This window comes from Pollicipes pollicipes, unplaced genomic scaffold (assembly GCF_011947565.3).
Source record: "Pollicipes pollicipes isolate AB1234 unplaced genomic scaffold, Ppol_2.1 Scaffold_3447;HRSCAF=4054_pilon_pilon_pilon, whole genome shotgun sequence".
Lineage (NCBI taxonomy): Eukaryota > Metazoa > Arthropoda > Thecostraca > Pollicipedomorpha > Pollicipedidae > Pollicipes > Pollicipes pollicipes.
This window is the reverse complement of record NW_023596297.1, coordinates 1,468,231-1,489,354: the sequence shown is the minus strand read 5'-3', so window position 1 is coordinate 1,489,354 and position 21,124 is coordinate 1,468,231. Positions and strand designations below refer to the sequence as shown.

Sequence of the window (21,124 nt, the reverse complement as noted above, 5' to 3'; positions counted from 1 at the left end):
CACCGCGTAGAGAACCACAACAGACTCCACGTAACATTGCCATGGCATCTGTCAGTGAGCCTACTCGTCTTCGCGAGGACCTGCGCGGCTCTCGCGGTCGGGGCGGAAACGCGCCATGTGCACGCGAGCGTGGCAGCGCCTTTTCGCCGAGCTCCCGCTCGGCTGTGACCGGACAATCGCCAGCGCGCTGACTGGAAACGAGCGCGCGCGAGTGCTGCGGGCACACGCGACCACGGCTCTCCAGCGCGCAGCCTGACGTGGCGTTCAGGCACCGGAGTGCTCGTTGCATGCCCCTGACTGTTGTTGTTGCCTCACTTTGGTCACACGCGGTCCAATCCTCTGCATGTACGTGTTGTGTAACCCTGTGCGCGCGTTTAGTGTTTTTATGTAATGAATTTCCTGCCGGAACTCTTCTGGCGCGAAAGACTAGACATTGTCGCGATTGCATGTTTGCCCTGCAAACGCCCCAGCCGTGTGGAGTACGAATGAACCCCAATCGCAACAGGTGTAAAGGGTTCAACCCCGTCATGAAGTGCAATTATAGTCCGAAGCAAAGGCCTTACGAAGTGATTAATCTCACTCCGACCAAACCACAAATTGGCTTCACTCGCCTGATTGGCTGGGGTCGTAAAGCGCGGGCCGCTGCCTGCCCGGCCCGTTCCAACACCGGCGGCGGCGGCGGCGGTGAGGGCCCACGGACAGTGGGCTGGGGAAAACTTAAGGCCGCGAGCACACGGTGCCATGCTGCGACCAGCGCACGTGTCCGCGTGCCGTGACCGAGCTTCGTGCCACAGCTTTTCCTTTGCAGCACGCGTCCGAACTTCAGTCAGCTTGACCCGCCAAGCGACCTGAACTCGGACCCGCTGCCCGAGTCTGGAAATGTTTATCTTTTCTATCTTTTTCGGCGTCATTGCCCGGACGGCCAGCGAAGCGGGTCATGCGATCGCGCAACGCATCGCGTAGTAGTGCGAGACGTTATGCTAAAAAGCATCCTTCGGTCAGCGGTATTACAAAAAGCTGCAGGCGTTGCGCAATTATCCACGATCTGTGCGTGATCCTGGACGTGATCTAATATGCACTACGCGTGCACGCGTGAAGGATATTGCCTTTTCGTTTGTGCACTACAAGCAGGCGCACGCGAATGTCAAGCCAGCCCGACGTCGATAGTAAAGGAAACATGGCCAAGGCAAGCTGGTATGCCGTGACACGCGGACCCTGTCAGTGCTACTGCCGCGACACGCAGACCCTGTCAGTGCTACGCAGACAGGTCAACCAGCCGCGGGTCACGGGCGCTGATTTACCGGTACGGTGCGCGTGTACAGGGCCACTTGACGTCTGTTGCCTTATTTGAAGCTAGTGCACTCGCCGGTGGGTTCAACAGTAAGCATCAGCTGGACTGATCAGCCCCATAATGGCTCCAATGTAAAGCGGCGCCGAGCTCACGTGATGCGCCACAGCTAAGCTTCCAATTTTTCGTAACACAGCGAAATAGCGTAATTGAGACCTCAACAGAGCTGGGGCGGTCGCCATTTTCGCAGCACTTTACATCGTAATCATATTACTACTAATTGCTCACTGCAATTTTGCCGCAAGGGCCCCTAGTACGTAGTTTGAGACTGACGTGCATTTGCTACATTCGCCTCATCTCTACCCGAACGCTGAAAGTCGTTGTTGTTCACTCATAATCATCGCCAAATTATGCCACTAACAACATATGACTAGATCAAGGGTCGACCTTTGGTCGCATGTATGTTACTAGTTGTGTCTCAACGCATATAGCGCAAAGAGATATGTGCTGGTAACCATAATGAAGCGCTACGCTTTTTCAGCGGGATTCGCCATAAAGAAACGCGGGTGTGTGGGTGCACTGGCACAGGACATCCACCAAACAGAATACGGCTTTTAACGGAGAGGCTATGTCTTTTACAGAGTATGTCTTGTACACCTTTTCACTTGGAGTTGTGTGTTCTTGGGCTGTGTGTGGCTGTGTGTTCTTGGGCTGTGTGTTCTTGGGCTGTGTGTTCTTGGGCCCGATCGCGTAGAGAAAGCTGGCTTTACGACTGTTCAGCCCGAAGGCGCAGGACGATGAGCGGGCGACAGTGGGACGAAAGTGCGGCTGTGAGAGAAGATGGTCAGGCGGGTGGAGGCAGTCATGTTTCCCTCCAACGAAAATCAGCCTACATCATTGGCTTTAGTCTGAAATGATGTACACAGCCAGACACGTGAAGCCACTCAGCACGCTGAATCTGTCGGGGAAAAACGTGTTGAAGAAGCACAACTGCGCAGTAAGCACAGGCTCCCCGGCAAGACACGAAATAGGTTAATTAATTATGATAAAATAAGTTTTCTGTACCAAATTAATGATAGGGAACTCACATTAACAGGACCAGGAAAAGACCAGTACCGTAAATCTTGCCTGCTTCATATGTTCTAAGTCAACCCAAAGCAGGATCCCGTTTACTCAAAGCTCTTAAGAGCAGCGAGGCCGCGATCAAATCAGAGCCGTTCCAGCCCTCCTCATAGGCCGGTCCAACGCAGGGGCGTAACCAACACACAAAAACACCGGGACAATGCATATCCATGTAAAACCTTTTGGAAGCTTCTCTTAGGAAGATTCCGGACTCATCCACGAAATGAGGTCTTTACCACGGCGACGCACGTGGTACACGCGACCCCACCAAACACGGCCTTCCCTAAAGCGAGCGTCTGACACCGCCCCTGCCGTCCGTCTGGACAGCCGGGCGGCGACCTTGCCTGCGCTCCTGCGCGCCCCGTTACCGGGGCAGCGCCGAGCTCCGGCCGGGGCCGCCGCGTCACCCCGGCCGCGACGGGCACGGAGAGACACGCCGGCCGACCGCAGCCACCGGCGGCGCGCCTCAGCTGCGGCCGCGCGTCCGCAGCTGAGGCCGCGCGCCGCGGGTCGCACGCTCGTCGCTCGGAACGGCTCGCTGGAGCGCGGCTGGCACGTACACGGCTCCCAATGTATCACTAGGGCCGCGAGTCCGCCGCCGAGAACGGCTCACTTCGACCTGCACGTTCTCACGGTTTCGAGCGTCGGCGTTTGACGGAAGCCGCACGTCTGTCCCGCGGTATGTCCGCACCTAGGATGGGAACACCTCGCGTGCGGCGCATCGGTGCGTCCTTGCGATCAGACGCCCAAGGTAATCGCCGGCGAGGGAAGAGGTGGCCGGTGAGGGGTGAAGAGGTGGCTGCCCGGCTGACCAGCGGGGAGCAGTGGCCGGTGAGGGGCGAGGGATACCAACCGGTGAGAGGAGTGAGGAGGTCGTGACCGGTGAGGGGCGCCTGTGACTGACACTGACATGAGGAGGGCCAGTGTGGTACCGGGCATACGACATCACCCCAATGGTCCGATCAGCTCGAACGGCGGAGCACAGGGAGCACAATTCGGCTTCACCTTGCCCGCCAGGCTCTGCGGCTGATACGGAGGAGACATGTGGCGAGCCCGCTTCCCGCCGGAGGCAAGACATCCTGCACTGGGGCAGTCGTAAAGCCGCGGAAATGTGAATCATGCCATCGTACGTCGGCTTGCCGTGAAGGCGGGAGCGGAGGCGTGTTGCCGCGCGCCCTCCGGGCGACCGTGACACGCCCCTACCAGCTCAGACTCGGACTCTGCAGAGCCGTGCGCGTTGGTGCCGAGGTCAGAGGGCCGCCACTGGGCCAGGTGGCTGCTGACCCCGCTGTGGTGTAACTAGGGACTCCGGCCAAACGCAAACCCGCGGGGTGTTTGCTCGGACTCTGGCCAGGCGCCGACCCCCAATGTTTGCTTGTTTGGTCACGCGGTCGCGCAACAGCAAGTCAATGAGTCATGGCAATGTCTGCCGAAGCGCGGCTCAACAAAGAGTTGGGTCAGCAGCTGCAGCTGGTGCATCATGGCATGTGGTTTGTGGCTGAAGGCGCGGGGAGGGGAGAGAGAAAGAGGACCGCCAACAGAGTGTGCGGGGTCGCTGTAGTCAAATGTGCCTGCAAATTGTGAACCGTCGGTCCAGGACGGCACTCGTGAATCAAAGCGGCGGACGTGGCGACAAAGGTGCGGCATGCCTTTTGTCTCCCGACTTTTGGCAACGACGTAATGCAGATACCGTCGTGATATAACTGTGCTGCAGGTAAATACTTAATCGTTGACCTCGGTGTCACGAAGTTCGCGAGCCTTCCGTCTCACGATCCACCACTTCCGTTTCTTCGCTAACATGCTACATCTTTGCCACCTACGGCATCACCAATTCATGGATAACACAACGCTGTAAATCGGAGGCGGAAACGCAGCAGCAAATGGCCCCACATACTTTTCGTAACGTGAGTCACAGGCGGCAGGTCGGGTGGGTGGGGGGGGGGGGGGAGCAGGTCACTCACGGCTGAGAGGTGCCCGTCTTGCAGGAGAGGAACCCGGAGGCGGGCAGGCCGCCGCGAACCCCGCCCGACTCCGGGTCGGCGCCGTACTTGGCCGCCTCTGGGCCGGACAGGCCATCCGCGAACTCCCTGCAACAGACGCGTACGGATGTCACGGCTTCTTCCGTTCCTCTCGGGGGAGCCGGGGGAGGGGTCACCGGATTTCCCCGCCAGCCGTCTCCAGCGCAGGTGGGCGCCCGGGCAGTGCCAGCCAGAGCTCCGAATCCGATGCCTTGCAGCAACGGTCACGCCGCGCGCTTTAAATCCCGGCCATTAACGCTGGATATGGTAATGGGTATGCGTGACTGCACGCTAAGGCTCTTCTCTGCAAGTTCTCTCCACGGTGCCGGGATCTGAATACTGCGGGAAACCTCTATAACGCATGCATGCGTGCGAGTACATGAGCATGACTGCATGGCGTCGAGCTTATCAGCTGGCTTTGAAGGCGTTGAACCGACCTACAAGCTGTAGCACGCACTATTAGGAAATGCGGCGAGCCAGGCGGGTCAAAACTCCGGCTCTGTACGGCTCAGGAACGTTTTAAAATCCGATGCAAAAACTCAGGATCGGACACATGTTTATGCTATTTGTATACGTTTTCTATTCACACTTTTTAGTTCTTATTCCGGGACAAACAAAATTAGAACACTTTGGCAGACGCAGTCCCATTAAAGCACACACATACCACGGATGTTAGGCGGCGTAACGATCCTGAAAAATGCGTGGTGCTTTACGCATGGCGGCCGACATGCCAGACTAGTACAGCACATTGATTTGCCAAGCTGTTTGAACTGAATTTCCAGACGCCAGATGTACAGTACAACCTCTGAGTTAACATAGCTCTGTCCAAACTTAACCTTCAGTCATTATGACTTGGCGCCTTGTGCAGCATCGAGAGAGTGATGTGGTGACAAACGTGAGAGTTATCGACCAAAACAATATACTTGATGACGTAACGCGAGCTAATAAAGTTATACTTCTTTGAAAACACATACAAGTAGATCTCGTCAATGTCATGAAAGGTCCATATTTCGCGAGAGTTCCGCAGGCACGGGCTCATTGATGTCCACTTCATGCGTTCGTTCCCTCACTTCACGCTCTCACACCTCTTGAAAATTGCCTGAATATCAGTCGCACGCGACTATGCTGATATTTTCCAAACAATTGAGTGATGTACAATTTCGGTGAATGTGAATGAAGATTGCAAACGATGCAAAAGTTTCAAGTGGATATTGATCACATGAACTGGCCTGATCTCCGCGTGGCTTTTAAAACCCGTCTTCTCCCGCTACGGCCACGAGCGGGAGAACCTCTCGGGAGCACTCGGGAGCCAGTTTGGGGGTACTGCTCCGCGAATTGCTGGCGCATTGCTTCCACAGCCGAATGGTGAAATATTGACGGCATATTCACATACACCACGCAATTAATGGTATTTCTTCACCTGATAAGGTTGCTAAGATCTGTCATCAACGCTCAAGTATGGCTCACAACGGACAGGTCCCAGCCGGCGCCCGGGGGGATGTGACCTGCTACGGAAGCTTTCGCAGACACGACTTCCTATACCCGGCCCACTTGCATCCCATGGTTTCGTGACCATATCCACCCGTTACTCATTCATGATCAGCTGTATCCATCTGTTGCTCACTCACATATGTTGCAATGCTTTAGTTCTAAATCACCAGAAATTAAGGAAGCAGTGCAATTAAACTTTAACTTGTTTATTTTGATAACAGTCAAATCAACGTGAATGGAGATGACTGTGAATGAAAAACTTGAGCACAACCAGTACTAAATTGTGGTTTTCTGAACACATGAACCTGGGATACCTTGAGCTTCATGCCGATAATCTTCTGGGTGTCGGTACTCACAATATCTATTTTATTATATATATATATATATATATATATATAATACAATATTACCCACAATATTTATAAACTAAATAAAATAAGCTCTGCCCAGGGTTTCACCCACGTTGCACCAATTCTTATCAATTATGTAAAGCGTGAAGTCATGTTATAGGTCGCATACCCGTGATTTTGCTTATATGACATCAGTTCTCGCTCTCCTTCGTCAAGAGGTATTGACTTGTATCAACGCGACGTGGGGTCGACGAAGCCAAGCCACAGTTTCCAACCGGGTCGCGCGGCCTTTTCTAAATTAGCGAGTTACATTTGCCATCTTGGTCGAATGGAGCGCAGCATTTCATTCAGGCTGAATGTCGCAAGATAAGATTATGCACTGAACGTGTTTGCAAAAAGCAGAAACTTGAATAGCAGTAACATAAAAGCAGGGTACTTGCTGCCGGTGAAAACTACATGATGCAGAGATCAATGACGCACAGATAGTACCTTCTACAATTTTTGTGACGGCAGGTCCACGCAAACTGAAAATATTGCCATCGCCCACTTAAACTCGCTTGGCCTGCAGCCACATCCGTAAGAAAACACACTCTACTAATGGGCAAACTGAGACAATTCCGTTCCCCATTCCTTCCTTGACGAACTTCTTTGCGAGGCTTGGAGGAATTCACCCACCATTAGCATAATACAGCACGCCCGCGAATTATCAAACAATGCTGGGCGTCCCGTCAAGCAAATTAATCGACCAATCTTGGCTCCACGTTGGCATGGCAACGGTGATGATTGGCTGCCTGCGTCCTTATTTATTCAGGGGCTTTGCTGCAGAGCTCGGAGTCAGCGGCGCCGGCATCGCATTAGAATATCACGGCAGGGTCGTGTCAACCTTCTTGTTCAACCTGACCCCAAGTCTCAGTCAAATGGCCGCCGGACTCCAACGGCAACACATTCGGCGGCTGCACCAGAATGTTGTAGAACGTTATGTTATCTGCCGTGCCAGTGCCATTTGGGAAATGAATATAACGGAGCCGAACGTAATGGATTGGTGTTGATTAATGGAACGTAACCACGTAAATGACGCAACATCTACCCAGCCACCAATGCCGGGCTAAAAGGATGGCGGAAAAGGGCTAAGAGTACCGTTTAATCGACAAAGCAGGAACATCACCGAAATATATTACTACTAACCGCTCCCAAAACTTCCATAAAGTGTCTATGAAACATGAATGCTCGGTTTGCCTGCAAATCTGCGCGGTTCACGAAATGTGATTCATATTGAGCGATCGACATGGGTTTGATATTTCTACACGCTAGGAGATCACTAAGTGATCGTGTCTGATTCAAAATAAGTTACATAACCGAAATTAATTTCATCATAATCTCAGTGAAAAAAGCTGTTGATGAGCTACAGGCCGCGTCTGCAAACACTGAAACCTATTTTAGTCGCACAATCCCGGAATTTGACCGTCAAGTCACTTATTTACCTTTCTTGCTGCAGTAAAGCTTTTGCAGCCGGTTAGGGCACACGACCAGTTTCGTGCGTTGCAAGTCGTGACCATACTGCACAGCAAGCATGGCTATGCAGAAGTCATCGCATTTTTGTACAGTTTGTGCAGTTGAGATTTCGGTGGAACGCCGTTTTTAGCTGTTCAAACCGCGTCGGTGGCGAAGCGAGATTCCGTGACTAGTTTGTGGAGTGGGAAGCATTTACGGAGTCAATGACCGATTTGAAGGACTAGCGGCCGTGGCCCACTCCCGGCGGACATTTCATCTTTCTAGCGTTAGTTTTCTCAGCTTTTGTAGTTGTTTATTCTTCTTAACGTTAGCTTGACTGCCGCGGTATCCAGCATTTGTTCCTTGCCTGCTCATTCAATGTAGGACTCGCATTTGAAAAAATCGCATCAGTCTTCGTGACAGCCAGCGGCATGACTACATACCTTCTTATCAATTCGCATGAAATTTGTAGACCAAATGCTATTCAAAGAACATCTTTCATGCACACTCGTACAAATCAATTTACAAAACTAGCGTCGCCAAGGACGTAGCCAAGGGGGGGGGGGGACGGGTGGGAGCGGCGCCAGGGCCTCTGAGTCAGGAGGCTTACATTGGATACTGAGTTATTTTACAGGAACTCGATCAATATGCGCAAGATCTTGGAGGAAAATTTGGTTTTGCCCCTCTTCTTGGCAAAAATAATGGCTATGTGCCTGAAAAACTACCACAAGATTCGCAAACAATCCGCGCATTTCACAACATTTAGTAGGCGATTTGAATCTTGACAATTTTTCCTGAGTGTCAGCACGAACCGAAACGACGCAGCAGGTCACGCAAGAAGTCGAAGAAATAATGTTCGCGCACACACACACGTGTGTGCGGGCATCTCGTGGCCCCGCCAGTGGTAACCTTGCGACGTCAAATGTCACATGGTTGGTCAAATATACAAATATCAGTGTTGGCTGAAACTCCGCATCATAGAAAAAGTGCATCGCGTCGTTCAATGGCTGGGTGCAGTCAGGCTCGCTCCCGAACGCCACACACCTCGCCGTTCTGCACCGAACCGTGGACCCCCCCCCCCCCCCCCCCTCCCCTTCCCCAAACCTGCCTGATCGCCAGCTCGTCTGATTATAAACGAGCGGCGTTGATTGGGGCCCGATCATTCATCACGCCGTCAGCCGCCGCCGGGAGACAATGCCCGGCGGGCAGACCGGGCGTCCAGGTGAGAGCAATGTCGAATCGATCCCGCACACGGCGGCCTACCGCCGCACAGCGCCCGCGGCCGTGGCTTCGGCCGCGGCGCCGGCGCCGAGCCGGAGCCGCGGGAAGTCTTTTGTGCGCGTTTGATGCGCGGCACAAAGACGGGTAACGTATGGTGACCGGGTTCGGTTCTTGCAGGACGACAATGGGGGCCGATGCCCCGGGGGGTGGGGTGGGGGTGTTGTGCTATCAGTGCGCTTCGGTGGACAGCCCAGCGTGACACTGAGCCGCGAGGGTGTCGCAATAAGGCAAGGCGTGGTCTTGCCGGGCCCATGGAATGACCGCCAAACGCCCGTGCCATCTGTCATCAGGGATTTGCGCGCGTGGGTCAGCAGCTGGATGTCATCACTAAGCGCTTATGCGACGTGAGAATGAATCTTGTTTTCTCACTCCAGTCGCATGTCCGATTTAACATATACAAGAGCTGCTGGAGTCTACACAGGCGCAAAAAGGGGATTTTCATCGTTGATGTGTGTAAAACTTATAGCGAATTGTTTCGTGTGATAGCAGCAGATCCTGTCATACACATCGGTCGCTCTACATTGCTGAGGACAACATGGCACAACCGTCTCGCCACTCCACCGCCGTAACAGCGCTACACCCCCCTGCCACAAATGGAGCATCGTGGTCGAGGGCAGCATCACAATGATCGATCAACACGTGCCCTAACGCATACCGTGGGAATTTGGCCGATGCCATGGCTAATGCAGCATTCATAACCACCTCACTAGTTAACCTAACGTTCATTTATGACGTGGGATAACTGCTGGCCAATTGTCTGATCGTTAATGCATTTATAACTCATGACCGGCTAGTAGCACAATTCAGTGTTTTTCAGTTCTAAGTATAAGGGCATCCGACATTAATACACATTCATCATGTCCCAATTTCCCGACGTTCAACTAAAGACACTAAATATCACAAATAACTATCAGATAACTTATTACAAAAAAACTATGGTCATATAGCCAAAGGCACAGATGATTAGGACGCACGCTGGTGAAGCCACGACATGTCTTATCGAAAATATAATGTTTTTTATTGCAGTAATGAACGAGCAGTTCGCAGTAAGTGTTCCGCGAAAATCGCCGTTTCAAAGGGAAAATAAGAGTTCCTGATGGAAAGAACCAGAGGAAATTGACTGAACCCAGAATCATCATCAAAATTACCGGGGGGATTACCCCGACAACCCAAGTCGGGTAATCCCTCCGCAGCCGCGCACGCCGAGTAAAGACCGGCGCCCGCTTAAACACAAAATCCACGGAAATGTTCGTCATTCCCGATCGATGTCACGCCTCGTGACGCGTGCTGAGTGGATGAGCGCGTTCTGCCATGCCGGGAGCCATTGGGAAAGCATCACATCGGGGGAAAACGGGAGCATGTCTCCCGAGCATTTTGGCCAGTGTAGCGGTGCATTAGAGCGCTATATGTTTGAAGTACATGAGAAAGGCGTGTCCTGAACATAACTGCGTTGACCGCCCCTGGGACGATAAAACAATTTCATGCTATCCAGTAAAAACATGGTCACTGGGGTTTGGGGCATAAGCTGTTATTCATACGTTATGGGGGTACATACACGTACATCCTTTCAGCATTTCCTCAAAATATCGTGTTTGCAGCCATTTTATTACGGCCATTTGGTGGTATACCTAATGCGGTATACTTAAGTAATGTGGTATACCTAAGACGGCTAACCAAATCAGATAGCTAGAATTGTCAGCACCGTCGAGATCGAGTCATCAATTCCCCTATAAATGCTCAATACTCCGCTTTGACAAGATCTAGATTATTTCAACACGGTCCAATCTAAAGACTGAGATAGCTGTAGCTTGCACACCTGAAGGTGAAACGACTTTGGCCTTACCACCTTTGTCCACGCCGTTAATCCATCGTTTTTCATCCGTGGCGCGGCTAGCCAATCAACGCAACAATGCGAAACCTCCCTCCCACCTCCCAACAACCAGGCCTGGTCCAGCACTTGCGCGTCAAACCGACGGTCACAGCCAGCCGCCAGCGCGTCAAAGCTTTCAGCCTCGGCGCCCCCCGGAGCTGCGGATTCCGACCGGGCGCCCAGGCTGTGACTTTCCGAAGCGCCGGACACCGCCCCAAGTAATTAAAGCCGGAGGCATTAATCCGGCCGTTTGGGAGTGCGGTTCCACCATTTAACCGGGCCCATAAACTGCCAATTATAATTGGAACTCGCAAACACATCAGCATTTCGGAGTCAGGGGGCAGCACGCGAAATAATTATTGGGCGCTCCTGGTCACCCAGCGAACCACAACAACCCTCCTTAAGGTCCAGCGCGCGCGCGCGCGATAATAGCGCTTTACGGCGCGCTATCATGAGGGAGTGCTGGCGGAGAGCGGTGAGCAATCGACCCAGAGATGTCACGAAAACGACGCGAGAGAGCGCCCCACCCCGTGACGTACTATCAGCTCTGAGCGATGCTGTAACGCGCACGATGCTCACCGGAACGACTCACGATGCCCGCACGGGACCCCGTCAATGGGATGAGGTGATTGACCAAAACTCATAATCCGCACCAGTACGGCGGGCCCATGCGCAATACACTGGTGCAGTGCGTGCTAGCTCCTGCGGACATGGTGGGCTGCCAGGTACTTACCCAGCGCCATCGTCGATGTTCTCGTTGATGTAGCTCTCCAGCTGGCTGAAGTCTAACGCGTCGTTATCGATTCCCGACACCAGGTCGCTCCTGCCTGGAAACGCAGACGAAATGGTTGTCACGTGCCCAATGAGAGGTTGCTCTCGGATGCTCCTTCCTGGAGGTGCAGGCAACACAATTACGATGCGCTGTTAACAGTTGCCTTCCCGAAAAACGGGGCGACATGTTGCTCTCGGCCCAACAGAGCCCCCTTGTCAGTGTCAGCTGCCTCGGTGACAAACACTGCAGCCGGACTGTCATCACCTCGGCTGCCAACATCCGCGGCTCTGCAGCCGCTCGTCTGCTGCACACACAGGCGCGCCAGAGCGGCACCTCCGATCGCAAACGGGGGCTGCGGTGGCCCGGCGGCGGTTAAAGGCTGGATTTTGACGGAAGCCGCGCTGGCTTCTAGCTTCGATATTTATGTGCAGAGTCGGGACGACTGCAGCCTCCGGAAACAACGCGCAGCGCCCACACAGCGCTGTCAGCCGTGGTACCGGCTGGACGCCGGGTCTCTGCCCCGGACGGCGACGGCGACAGCTGCATGACACGCTGGTCGCGCCGATGGGCGGCCCTACACGCACGTGGGCCCGAGCAGTTCACGCGCAGCGACGCGGGCACAGCTGTAGCTCCGGACACATCACCACGTGACGTCACACCTTTAGAATGATCGGAACTCACGCGGAACCTCTGTGTGAGTTTACTAGCTCTTGATATGCCCCATCGTGCAAAAACCGGTGGGTCCACACATCGCCTGTGTGTGTGTACATAATGATATCGAGCATACAGCGATTTATTTTCCTAAGACTAAGTATACCCCAGCTTTTTGGAGCTCGCCGCACGCCAATAAGCACGATGCCGTTCGCAGGACCCGCCGTCACTAGCATAACACAAACATTTATTCAAGAGTTCACAGAGCCCTTGGAGGCCATTACCATACCGCGCCGACCGCCGTCACGTCGGCAACGCCTGTCCGGCTGTCTGGCAATACGGCTGTCCGGGTCCTGTCCGAATCTGAAGCTCACGACCGTGTTAATCCGAGCCTATCCCGACCCCTGGCCGAACAATGTCAAAGAAGTGTTTGCTTGAAAATAACTGATGATATATGCATTTGGCGCGCGGAAAACTTGCATATAACGGGGGAGCCGTCTCAGAAACACGCGCTGGCAGTGGAGAAAACGCACACTCGGAGGCAAGAGACCAACGGGGACGTTACTCGGGCGCCGAAGCATACACCAACGTCTGTCACCAAAGCAGCCGAAAGGCTCGCTAGCTCACTGCTGTATGCTTTTCACCGTAGAGTGGTGCACATCCACCGTGCTGGTACGTTTTAGTTAGTGGTATGCATTTGGCGTTTGTGGATAATAAATTGCAGGATTGCACTGAAGACTCTGTGGCTCTAACTTTGGTGCAATGACGCCACCACAAGTGTAGATATACCATAACTATATGCTGGCTGTAACTGTGTAGGTGAAACCAACGCGTTTCGCAACATAGGATCACGGTTTGCGAAACAAAGGAACCTGTTATCTTGCTGTGACATATTCTAAATGGCGTCCCAGTCACTGGCCTCGTGACTCTGCTTTGCAGGGCTTCCCGCCCGTGCGTATTATGCATGCAGTTACGTGTCCATGGCATACCGCTTCACCGGAGTGAAAAGGGGACTGCATGTCTCCTCGACACATTGCAGGGAGACTGCTGGGCGTCAGACTCCGCCGCCAGACCGCCCGCCGCACCTGTCTGCGCCTGCTCACCGCCGAGGGTGCCGATCAGGGCGCGAGCACCCTGCTTCGCCTAATGTGTCTGCTCGCCCTGCCGCCCCCGCGCACAGCCGCACCGTAACGGGGTGTTGATGGAGGCATAGCATGACGAATGTGTATTTGCACCCGCTAAATGATTTGCAACGGGAGCTGTTATTAGTTAGTGGCCGGGGGCGGCGTCACCGCGCGCACGCGTGACGGGTGCGCGAGCCGCCGCGCGCCGGTGACGCCCCACCAACGCGCGCGCGGGCGCGTCACGTTACGCCAGGCCGTGCCACTGCCAAGGTTACTCATGGCGCCCCTGTGCGGTGGCGAGCAGCCGACCGCGAGGTCGCGGTAAGAAGCCGGCGCAAACAAACACGGCGCGAGCAGACACGCGGCCGCCGCCGAGATAGCTGCGCGGCCCGCTGACCTGACCGCTGCGGCAGAAGTCGGCCCGCGCACGCGAGACAGGCAAGGGTCGGCCAAGGGTGCGGATCGAGGCCTGTCCGCCCGGACCGGGCCGCGGAGACCACGTTTTCAGCGCGTGCAGCCCGACGGAGCGACGGTGGTATGTAAAGTGGCGATCAAACTGGGTCCCACAGATAACATTCAAAGAAATAAAACATTTTCTCTAGAACAAAGGCAGGGGATCAATAGGACATGCTGTAATTTGTGGCATAACTGTTGGTCTCCAGATATCTGCGCATTTAGAGCCCATTCACCATACCATACCATTCAAAACAACTGGAGCTGTAGCGTAATACGATGAAACAGACTAGAAATAGCCCTCGATGTTTAACCACAGGTATCAAAATTCCCTTTACCAAAAATCTACATATTTTTCCTGAATGAGTGTGGGCTGTGCATCAACCAGTGTGTGGGCTACGGTTGTCGTATGCAAATGTATTGAAGACGATGAAGTTTCAGTTCCACCAGGGTGTATGGCGCTCGACAACTCCCGAGGCAATTCGCGCTCTGGAGAACGGTCGGCGCACAGAGCACCGTACTGGGCGAGGCCATCTCTCCTGCCCCGCAGAGGATGAAAACCGGTTTTCCTCGGTATGATATAGATTGGCCCGCTGCGCAATGGACCAGCTCCGGATGTGGCGGCAACAGACAGTTCGCTATCAGGAAAGTGCAGCAAACAACCAGTTCATGCGGAATCTCAGATGGGTAATTCGTGCAGTTCCAGATGTTATATTAGCAGCATGCAAAGTTGGATATGGAGCATTTATAAGTAAATCCCTCTTCTTATGAGCTCTCAATATTTATCGCCATTACTGTTATGTAACTCTAGCGTGGGCAGCCCAGCGCGCGATGGCCTACGTTCCCTCGCTGCGCCAGCCTTTTCGGGGAAGCGTTCCGGCTGGCATCATCGGGCCCAGCACCCGACCCTGGACGGTGTGTTGTTTTTAAGGCAGAGGCATTTTCCCTAAAAGCCAAGCCTGATGGACGAATGTGACCGCACTCACAGTGTAATTGTTGTTGCCGAACAAAAAGACCCGGCAATGTTCGATTTCATTTGTTCATTTGTAGCGAACTGGCCACTGCCAATCTCATCTGAAGGCGGTCCGAGGGTGGTCCGCCGATAGCCGAGCTACCCCTGCCGCTGCCAGCTCCACATCGCACGGCGAGTATAGGTACCAAGAGGTCCAGCGGCCACCTTCCCCTCCTCCCAAAAAACCCTGACGTCCTCGACAGAACGCCGTGACGTCACCGGCAGCGAAATGCCAACGCCGCAGATCTGCGTGCGTCGCCCAGGTCCGGCCCGGCCCGTGCGTCATAGCTCAGCGGTGCGTCCGCCGCCTGACGGGGTCGTCGTCACTGGAACCGGATCAGTCGGCGCGCCAGGCGTGCGCGCTGCCGCCCGCCGGCCGCCGGCCACGTCGCGACGTCACGGGGTACAACAGCCGTGCGTTGGCCGCTGCCCAGCCCTCCTGTTTACGTAATGGCCGGCGGCTGTTTACGTAAGCCGGCTGGCGGCCGTGCTGGCGATTCAGTGGTTAGGCGGCAGCCGTGATTTAGCTGCGACGTCTGTATTAGCGCCCAGACAGGCATTCCAGCGCTCGGCGATGGGCTGACAGCAGCTTACGTCCGTACCCGCTGACCATGCAGGGAAGCAGCTCTTCTGCACACAGCAGTCGGCAGAGACCGAGAGGCATCTGCAATGCGCAATCGGCGACTCACAGGCGCGAAGAGTACCAGCGGGTGGGCTGGGTGGTGCTGGAGGTGAAGATTCTAGAGCTTTGAAGAAACAAACCGAAAGATTGCGTAAATGTTTCTGATGAAATGAGAAATATGTTTTGAGAACTACACTAAGCTTTCTGGATTTTCCCACCGGATGGAAACTGCTGAATCGTTCTCGACGCGAGCTCAGCTAGAGCTACCATTTTCGTTCCCCCTTTTTCGGCCAATTTCGGCCAAACTGAAGCTTGGCAAAATTTCGGTCAAGCTCCATCTTCACGATAAACTACTCCTCCGCCACTCTGCTGCGTAAAAGCAAAGCCACGCGCCAAATATTCCCGAAATGGGACATACGTCATTTTGCCTCCGAACGATAGATCTGCCCAACTGCAACACGAGTTGCGAACTTACCCACCAGCCCTCTGACTGGATCCCAGTCATGTCCGTGTCAACCTATCGAAGCAAGCCAGGGCACTCGCGCCGCTCGCTGCGCGGACACCCAACACCCCCCACGTCACAGCATTCCAGACCTCGTCAGACGACCATGGGGCGCCGGCTCCGGTGGCGCGCCCGGCCCGCCGCGACCCCGTGACGACCGGGCCAGGTCCGACCCGCGGCCGTCATCACGTGCCACGTGCCACGTGCCGGCGGCGTCGCCGCGGGCGTCATTATCCCGGTCCGCGACACGCCATCAGCCGATCGGCCGGCGGAAAGTGTAACGCACCGATTACGCGGCGCCGATAATGAGCCCCCTGGCCAGGTCGCGTCGGTCCGCCGCCGAATTGCGGAAATCCGTCACGGAGCGTGCCGCCTGCGCAGTCGCGGTGTACGGAACAAGCGGCGTCGGTGCTGAGACGCGTGCGGAGGAATTCGAGAAGCCCGGCTGACGACTGCCGGCGCAGAAGTCACGGAAGTTCGTCACTGAACCGCCGGAACTGATGCAGATGATAGGAAAATCCGGCGCCCACCGCCAGAACCGACGCGAAAGTTGAGGAAATCCGTTGATGATTCCCTGGCATGCAAGTACGGCCTGCGGAGCAACCAAAGCTGATTTCGAGATGCGTGCAGAGGAATTACGAAAACGCGTCACCTGTTAACTAGAACCGGAGCGGAGGCTGCTCAAATATGCCTCTGATCTAACGGAACTGTCCAAAAATCCACGTACCATTGCTTATCAGCGTCTCGGGCGCCGAGGCCACCCCTACACCACTAGACCTGCCACAGCATGTCTGCGGGAGGAGGGTCACCGTGACACCGATCATCATCACCCATCACCAAACCTGCCACAGCATGTCTGCGGGAGGAGGGTCACCGCGACACCGATCATCATCACCCATCACCAAACCTGCCACAGCATGTCTGCGGGAGGAGGGTCACCGTGACACCGATCATCATCACCCATCACCAAACCTGCCACAGCATGTCTGCGGGAGGAGGGTCACCGCGACACCGATCATCATCACCCATCACCAAACCTGCCACAGCGTGGCTGCGGGAGCCTCGCCGCGACACAGATCATCACTGATCCGGCGGAGGAGAGGAAATAGCGCCCTGGCCGCCCCAGCGAGGACGGCCGACGCGGGCACGGCAAGCAGCAGAAGCGACGCGGCTCGCAGCTGGTGAGGAGCACCGTCGAGAAATGGGCATGCGCGGACATGAGAAATTATGCTGCGCAAATTAAAGTAGCGACAAAGTTCTAGCGCATGCCGTAACAGGCTTTCAGACTGAGAGGGATGCGCACATATCGCGCTTCGTGGTACACCCGTGTCGCTACCGATTTGAGATTCGCACGCCTTGCAACAAATATATCAGGCATTGTCTCATAAAACACATTAAGATTCACTAGATAGATTAGAGATAGATAGATTCACTACGATTCTGCGTTCTGTGAGCTTTGCCACAATTTGGTGCTTTCGATGTAGAACAAAGCTGAGTGGTACCGTTGGGTCTTGCAAGATTCCTGATATCTAGAGGAGTCCAGCAGGCAAACATTTTAGCACATATAAGGCAAACTTACTGCGATCGCGTGATGGCTTTCGGCGTTTCACACCCACAACGCTTCATGCTGCGATCCACAATCGTGGTTGCAAACCCTGCACATTTTCCGGAACTCATCAGAAACACCGAGCGTGACCTAGTCCCGGCAAAAGAAGCGATACGTACACTGCCTGTCGATAGAAGGTGGAAGAAGGCGTTTTGAACGACTCTGACTTGCACATCATCTACAGCTTCATGTATCCGTATGGCTTGGAGGGGGGCTTAGTACGGGGAGCATGACGTTTGTTAAAGCATCCAAGCCTGATTTAAAACATCACTGGAGGAGATGGTAAATACGAACTCCTCTGAGCAATTATGTCAGATGCCGGCACATCCAGCCCTTAAAAGAGACAAGAGACGCTCACATGGTTCGGAAATGTGGATCCTGTTAGACCGGCCACTTGAAATATAAATGTATATATATATATATATATATATATATATATATATATATATATATACATAGAAACATTATAAACTTGTATCTACATATGCATAAATATAAAAACTAGCAATATTTTTGAAATGACATGCTTAGTCGGGCAGGGGCACTCCTTTGTTTGCCTGTTATTAGCCAGCAACAGTGCGAAGCAAAATCATTCAGATTCCTCTGCTGCCGCATGAAAGCTAAGCTTTAAGGGGATGAATCAGCAACCATTTCTGCTAATGATAAAACATCAACGCAAGATGTGGGGTTGTTGTGAACGGTGACGTTATGTTTGGGTGTTGCAAGACCAAACCTGTCGTTAACATAATTACATTGCCCGCGAAACGGTTTAAGCATAATAAGAAACCAGTTTTCGTTGCTCACATTACTGTGAGACCATGTCGATCTATGCTATTTTAAAATGAAACTTTCGACGGAAAACTCAACCACGTGCTAAAACGGAAATTTTAAGCACTCTGCAAGCAGACGGGCGCTGCTATAGCAAAACCTAACGAGCCCTATTTATAAGTGCTCATCTACGGGCCATGGCCTATATGTACCCATGAACAACAGGACATGACGAAGCAGGACAACAGTGACAAACATTGCTGACGGTGCGTGTGTGCCGGTGCAGTATGCTGCTGACGTCACGCGCCGTGTGTCGCGACTGATATGACCGCCGCCGAGACGTGGGGGACGTCCCGTATTACTGAACAGCGGCGCCTGTGCTTGTCCTTGATAGGCGACTGCTGAATATCACTCGGGGCATGCCCGTCAGTGGATTACTGCGATGTGTTTGCGAGTCGAATAGACAGATGTGTTATAAGATATCTGATTTAAGAAGACGTGACTCAGCCGTGGTTGGAAACCCGAGTTTTGCGGGCTGTGGGTTCTTGATACTATCTAGGTTTTACATTACCTGTGGCGCAACGTTCACTATTCTAAGAACGTCGCATTACAATGACGTGAATTCCAAATTACAGCCGGGCAGAAGCATTCGGCATTGCAAGGACATAAGGGAAAATGCGTACAGTTTACCAGGTGGTGAATCAGCGACGAAATTGGACATCTATCGAGGCTTATCTCTGCTGATGGGATGTAAAAGGGCATTTTTCGTAATTAGCGATTAGTGACGATACAATCGACGCATTGTCACAACGTACACAGTGACCCGGTTTGAGTTCATGGGACAGACACCTGACATTTACCCACACTCAACAGCTGTCGCCGCTACGTATTGCCGCGAGTCATCATACCCCAGGTCACAGACACACCGGGACCATCTCAGGACAGGACAGGTCACAGGACCATCTCAGGACAGGACAGGTCACAGGACCATCTCAGGACAGGACAGGTCACAGGACCATCTCAGGACAGGACAGGTCACAGGACCATCTCAGGACAGGACAGGTCACAGGACCATCTCAGGACTCGGAACTGTTGAGGAACAGCTTCGATATGCTCAGCAGCCAGCGCATCAGCCCTGCCAGCTGAGGTGTGGACATGGTGGCCAAGCCCGACGTCCAGTCAGTGCAGGCACTCTGACCATGCGTGCATGCATCTTAAAATAATCATGATCACGATCAAAAAGGGACGATGCTCGGACCTCAGCATCGACGGAGAGATCGCGGGAGGTGTCCGCGTCCGATGGTGACACCCATTTATACGTCGTTAAGTGACTCGCTGTCACTAGCTCACACCCTTTCACTGCATACTCCCCAGCCATTACAATATTCCTCGTGCGGTGGCCATGCTGATGAACATGCCGCCCTCAACGATGACGGGCTGCGGCAAACTTTGAGCTACGCAGACAAACCGCGCGCGGCGTTGTTTAACCGCACCAAGCCATACGCTCCCCGCAAAAACAAACAAACCACATGTTCTCGCAACAGCCGTGTGTTTGTGTTTTAGCGCGCATGAGACGTTTTCGTAATATGTGGTCGTCCGTGTTCACAGAAATACGCGAGGCCTCTCTTGAACCTTGCCATGTCGATATAGCCTCATGACAGAATAACTCTCCCTATTTCTTCCATATTGCGCATGATTGGGGCCAACAAAACTAAAGCGTTCCCGGGGGACTGATAGCTCTGCTGCGAGACCAGCACAACTCGCACCACACCGCGTCACCGCCGCAGCCCCCCCCCCCCCCGCACGCGCGGCGGGGGGGGGGGCTGCGGCGGTCCCCCGGCGGCCGGCAGGCGCGATGATCAGCACGGGCGAGCCCTCTCATTGGCGGCAGCACGCGAGGTCACAACAGCACCTCGGGGACTCGGCCGAAGGGGCGCCCGGAGAAATCAGCGCGCTGGTCCGACGCCCAATCAGCCGGCACACGCCATCGAAACAAAAACACCGGCCGGCGCCGCACAGCGCCACTGCAGCCGCCGCCTGCCCACACAAACAGGCCCGTTTGGCGCACACAACGGACACGGAAAACAATGCCACGCTGGAAGCACGCTAAGCACCTTATTGCCGTAAACATGAGGCAGTCGATGACGTCACGAAATTGTCTGCGTTCTTTGATTCCACGTTGGGCTGCAATAAGAGGCGGTTGCCAATGTTTGATGCCGGCCACGTTAATTGTTTATGCAATCGCTTTGGCGATCATTTACCATTAGCTGGGAGGCGATGACCTTCGCGACCTCACCGATGTTTGAGAGCCCTACTGTGCTAAACATGTTTACCCTATGTCATCATCCATGCAGTAGACACCTCGCGGGCACGCCCCAGATCGTTTGGGAGCAAAGGTAGCGGCGCACACCAAGAAGGCTACAGGCTGCGGCGTCTGCTGGCCCTGGACCCCTGCCCAGCCTCCGTCACTCCAACGGGCGATTGGGGGCTGTTTGCGCTCAACAGCCTCTCTCTCGATCCGCCAGAGACGCGCGGTGCAGCTGATTTATTTATTTCTACAGGCCCACTGTGGGCATCAAAGTCGACTACTGGTCAGTGGATAATGCTATCACATAAGCAGTAATGCCACTGCCTTCGCGTTACCAATAGCGCCGTTGAAAGCGGCGCAAAACGTTCCACTGTTGCAATAATATCCCAGCATTG

General features: G+C 54.0%; 1 protein-coding gene across 1 annotated transcript in view; it reads right to left on the bottom strand.

Annotated features, from left to right (window-relative positions):
• Positions 1 to 21,124, bottom strand: part of LOC119091456 (myelin regulatory factor) — a 59,724-nt gene that overhangs the window by 19,696 nt on the left and 18,904 nt on the right. Inside the window, exons 2-3 of the mRNA XM_037214254.1 lie at positions 11,645 to 11,738; positions 4,372 to 4,497 (exon numbers count right to left, since the gene is read on the bottom strand). Of these exons, the coding sequence (XP_037070149.1) occupies positions 4,372 to 4,497; positions 11,645 to 11,738 (220 nt within the window). The remainder of the gene's footprint in view (positions 1 to 4,371; positions 4,498 to 11,644; positions 11,739 to 21,124) is intronic.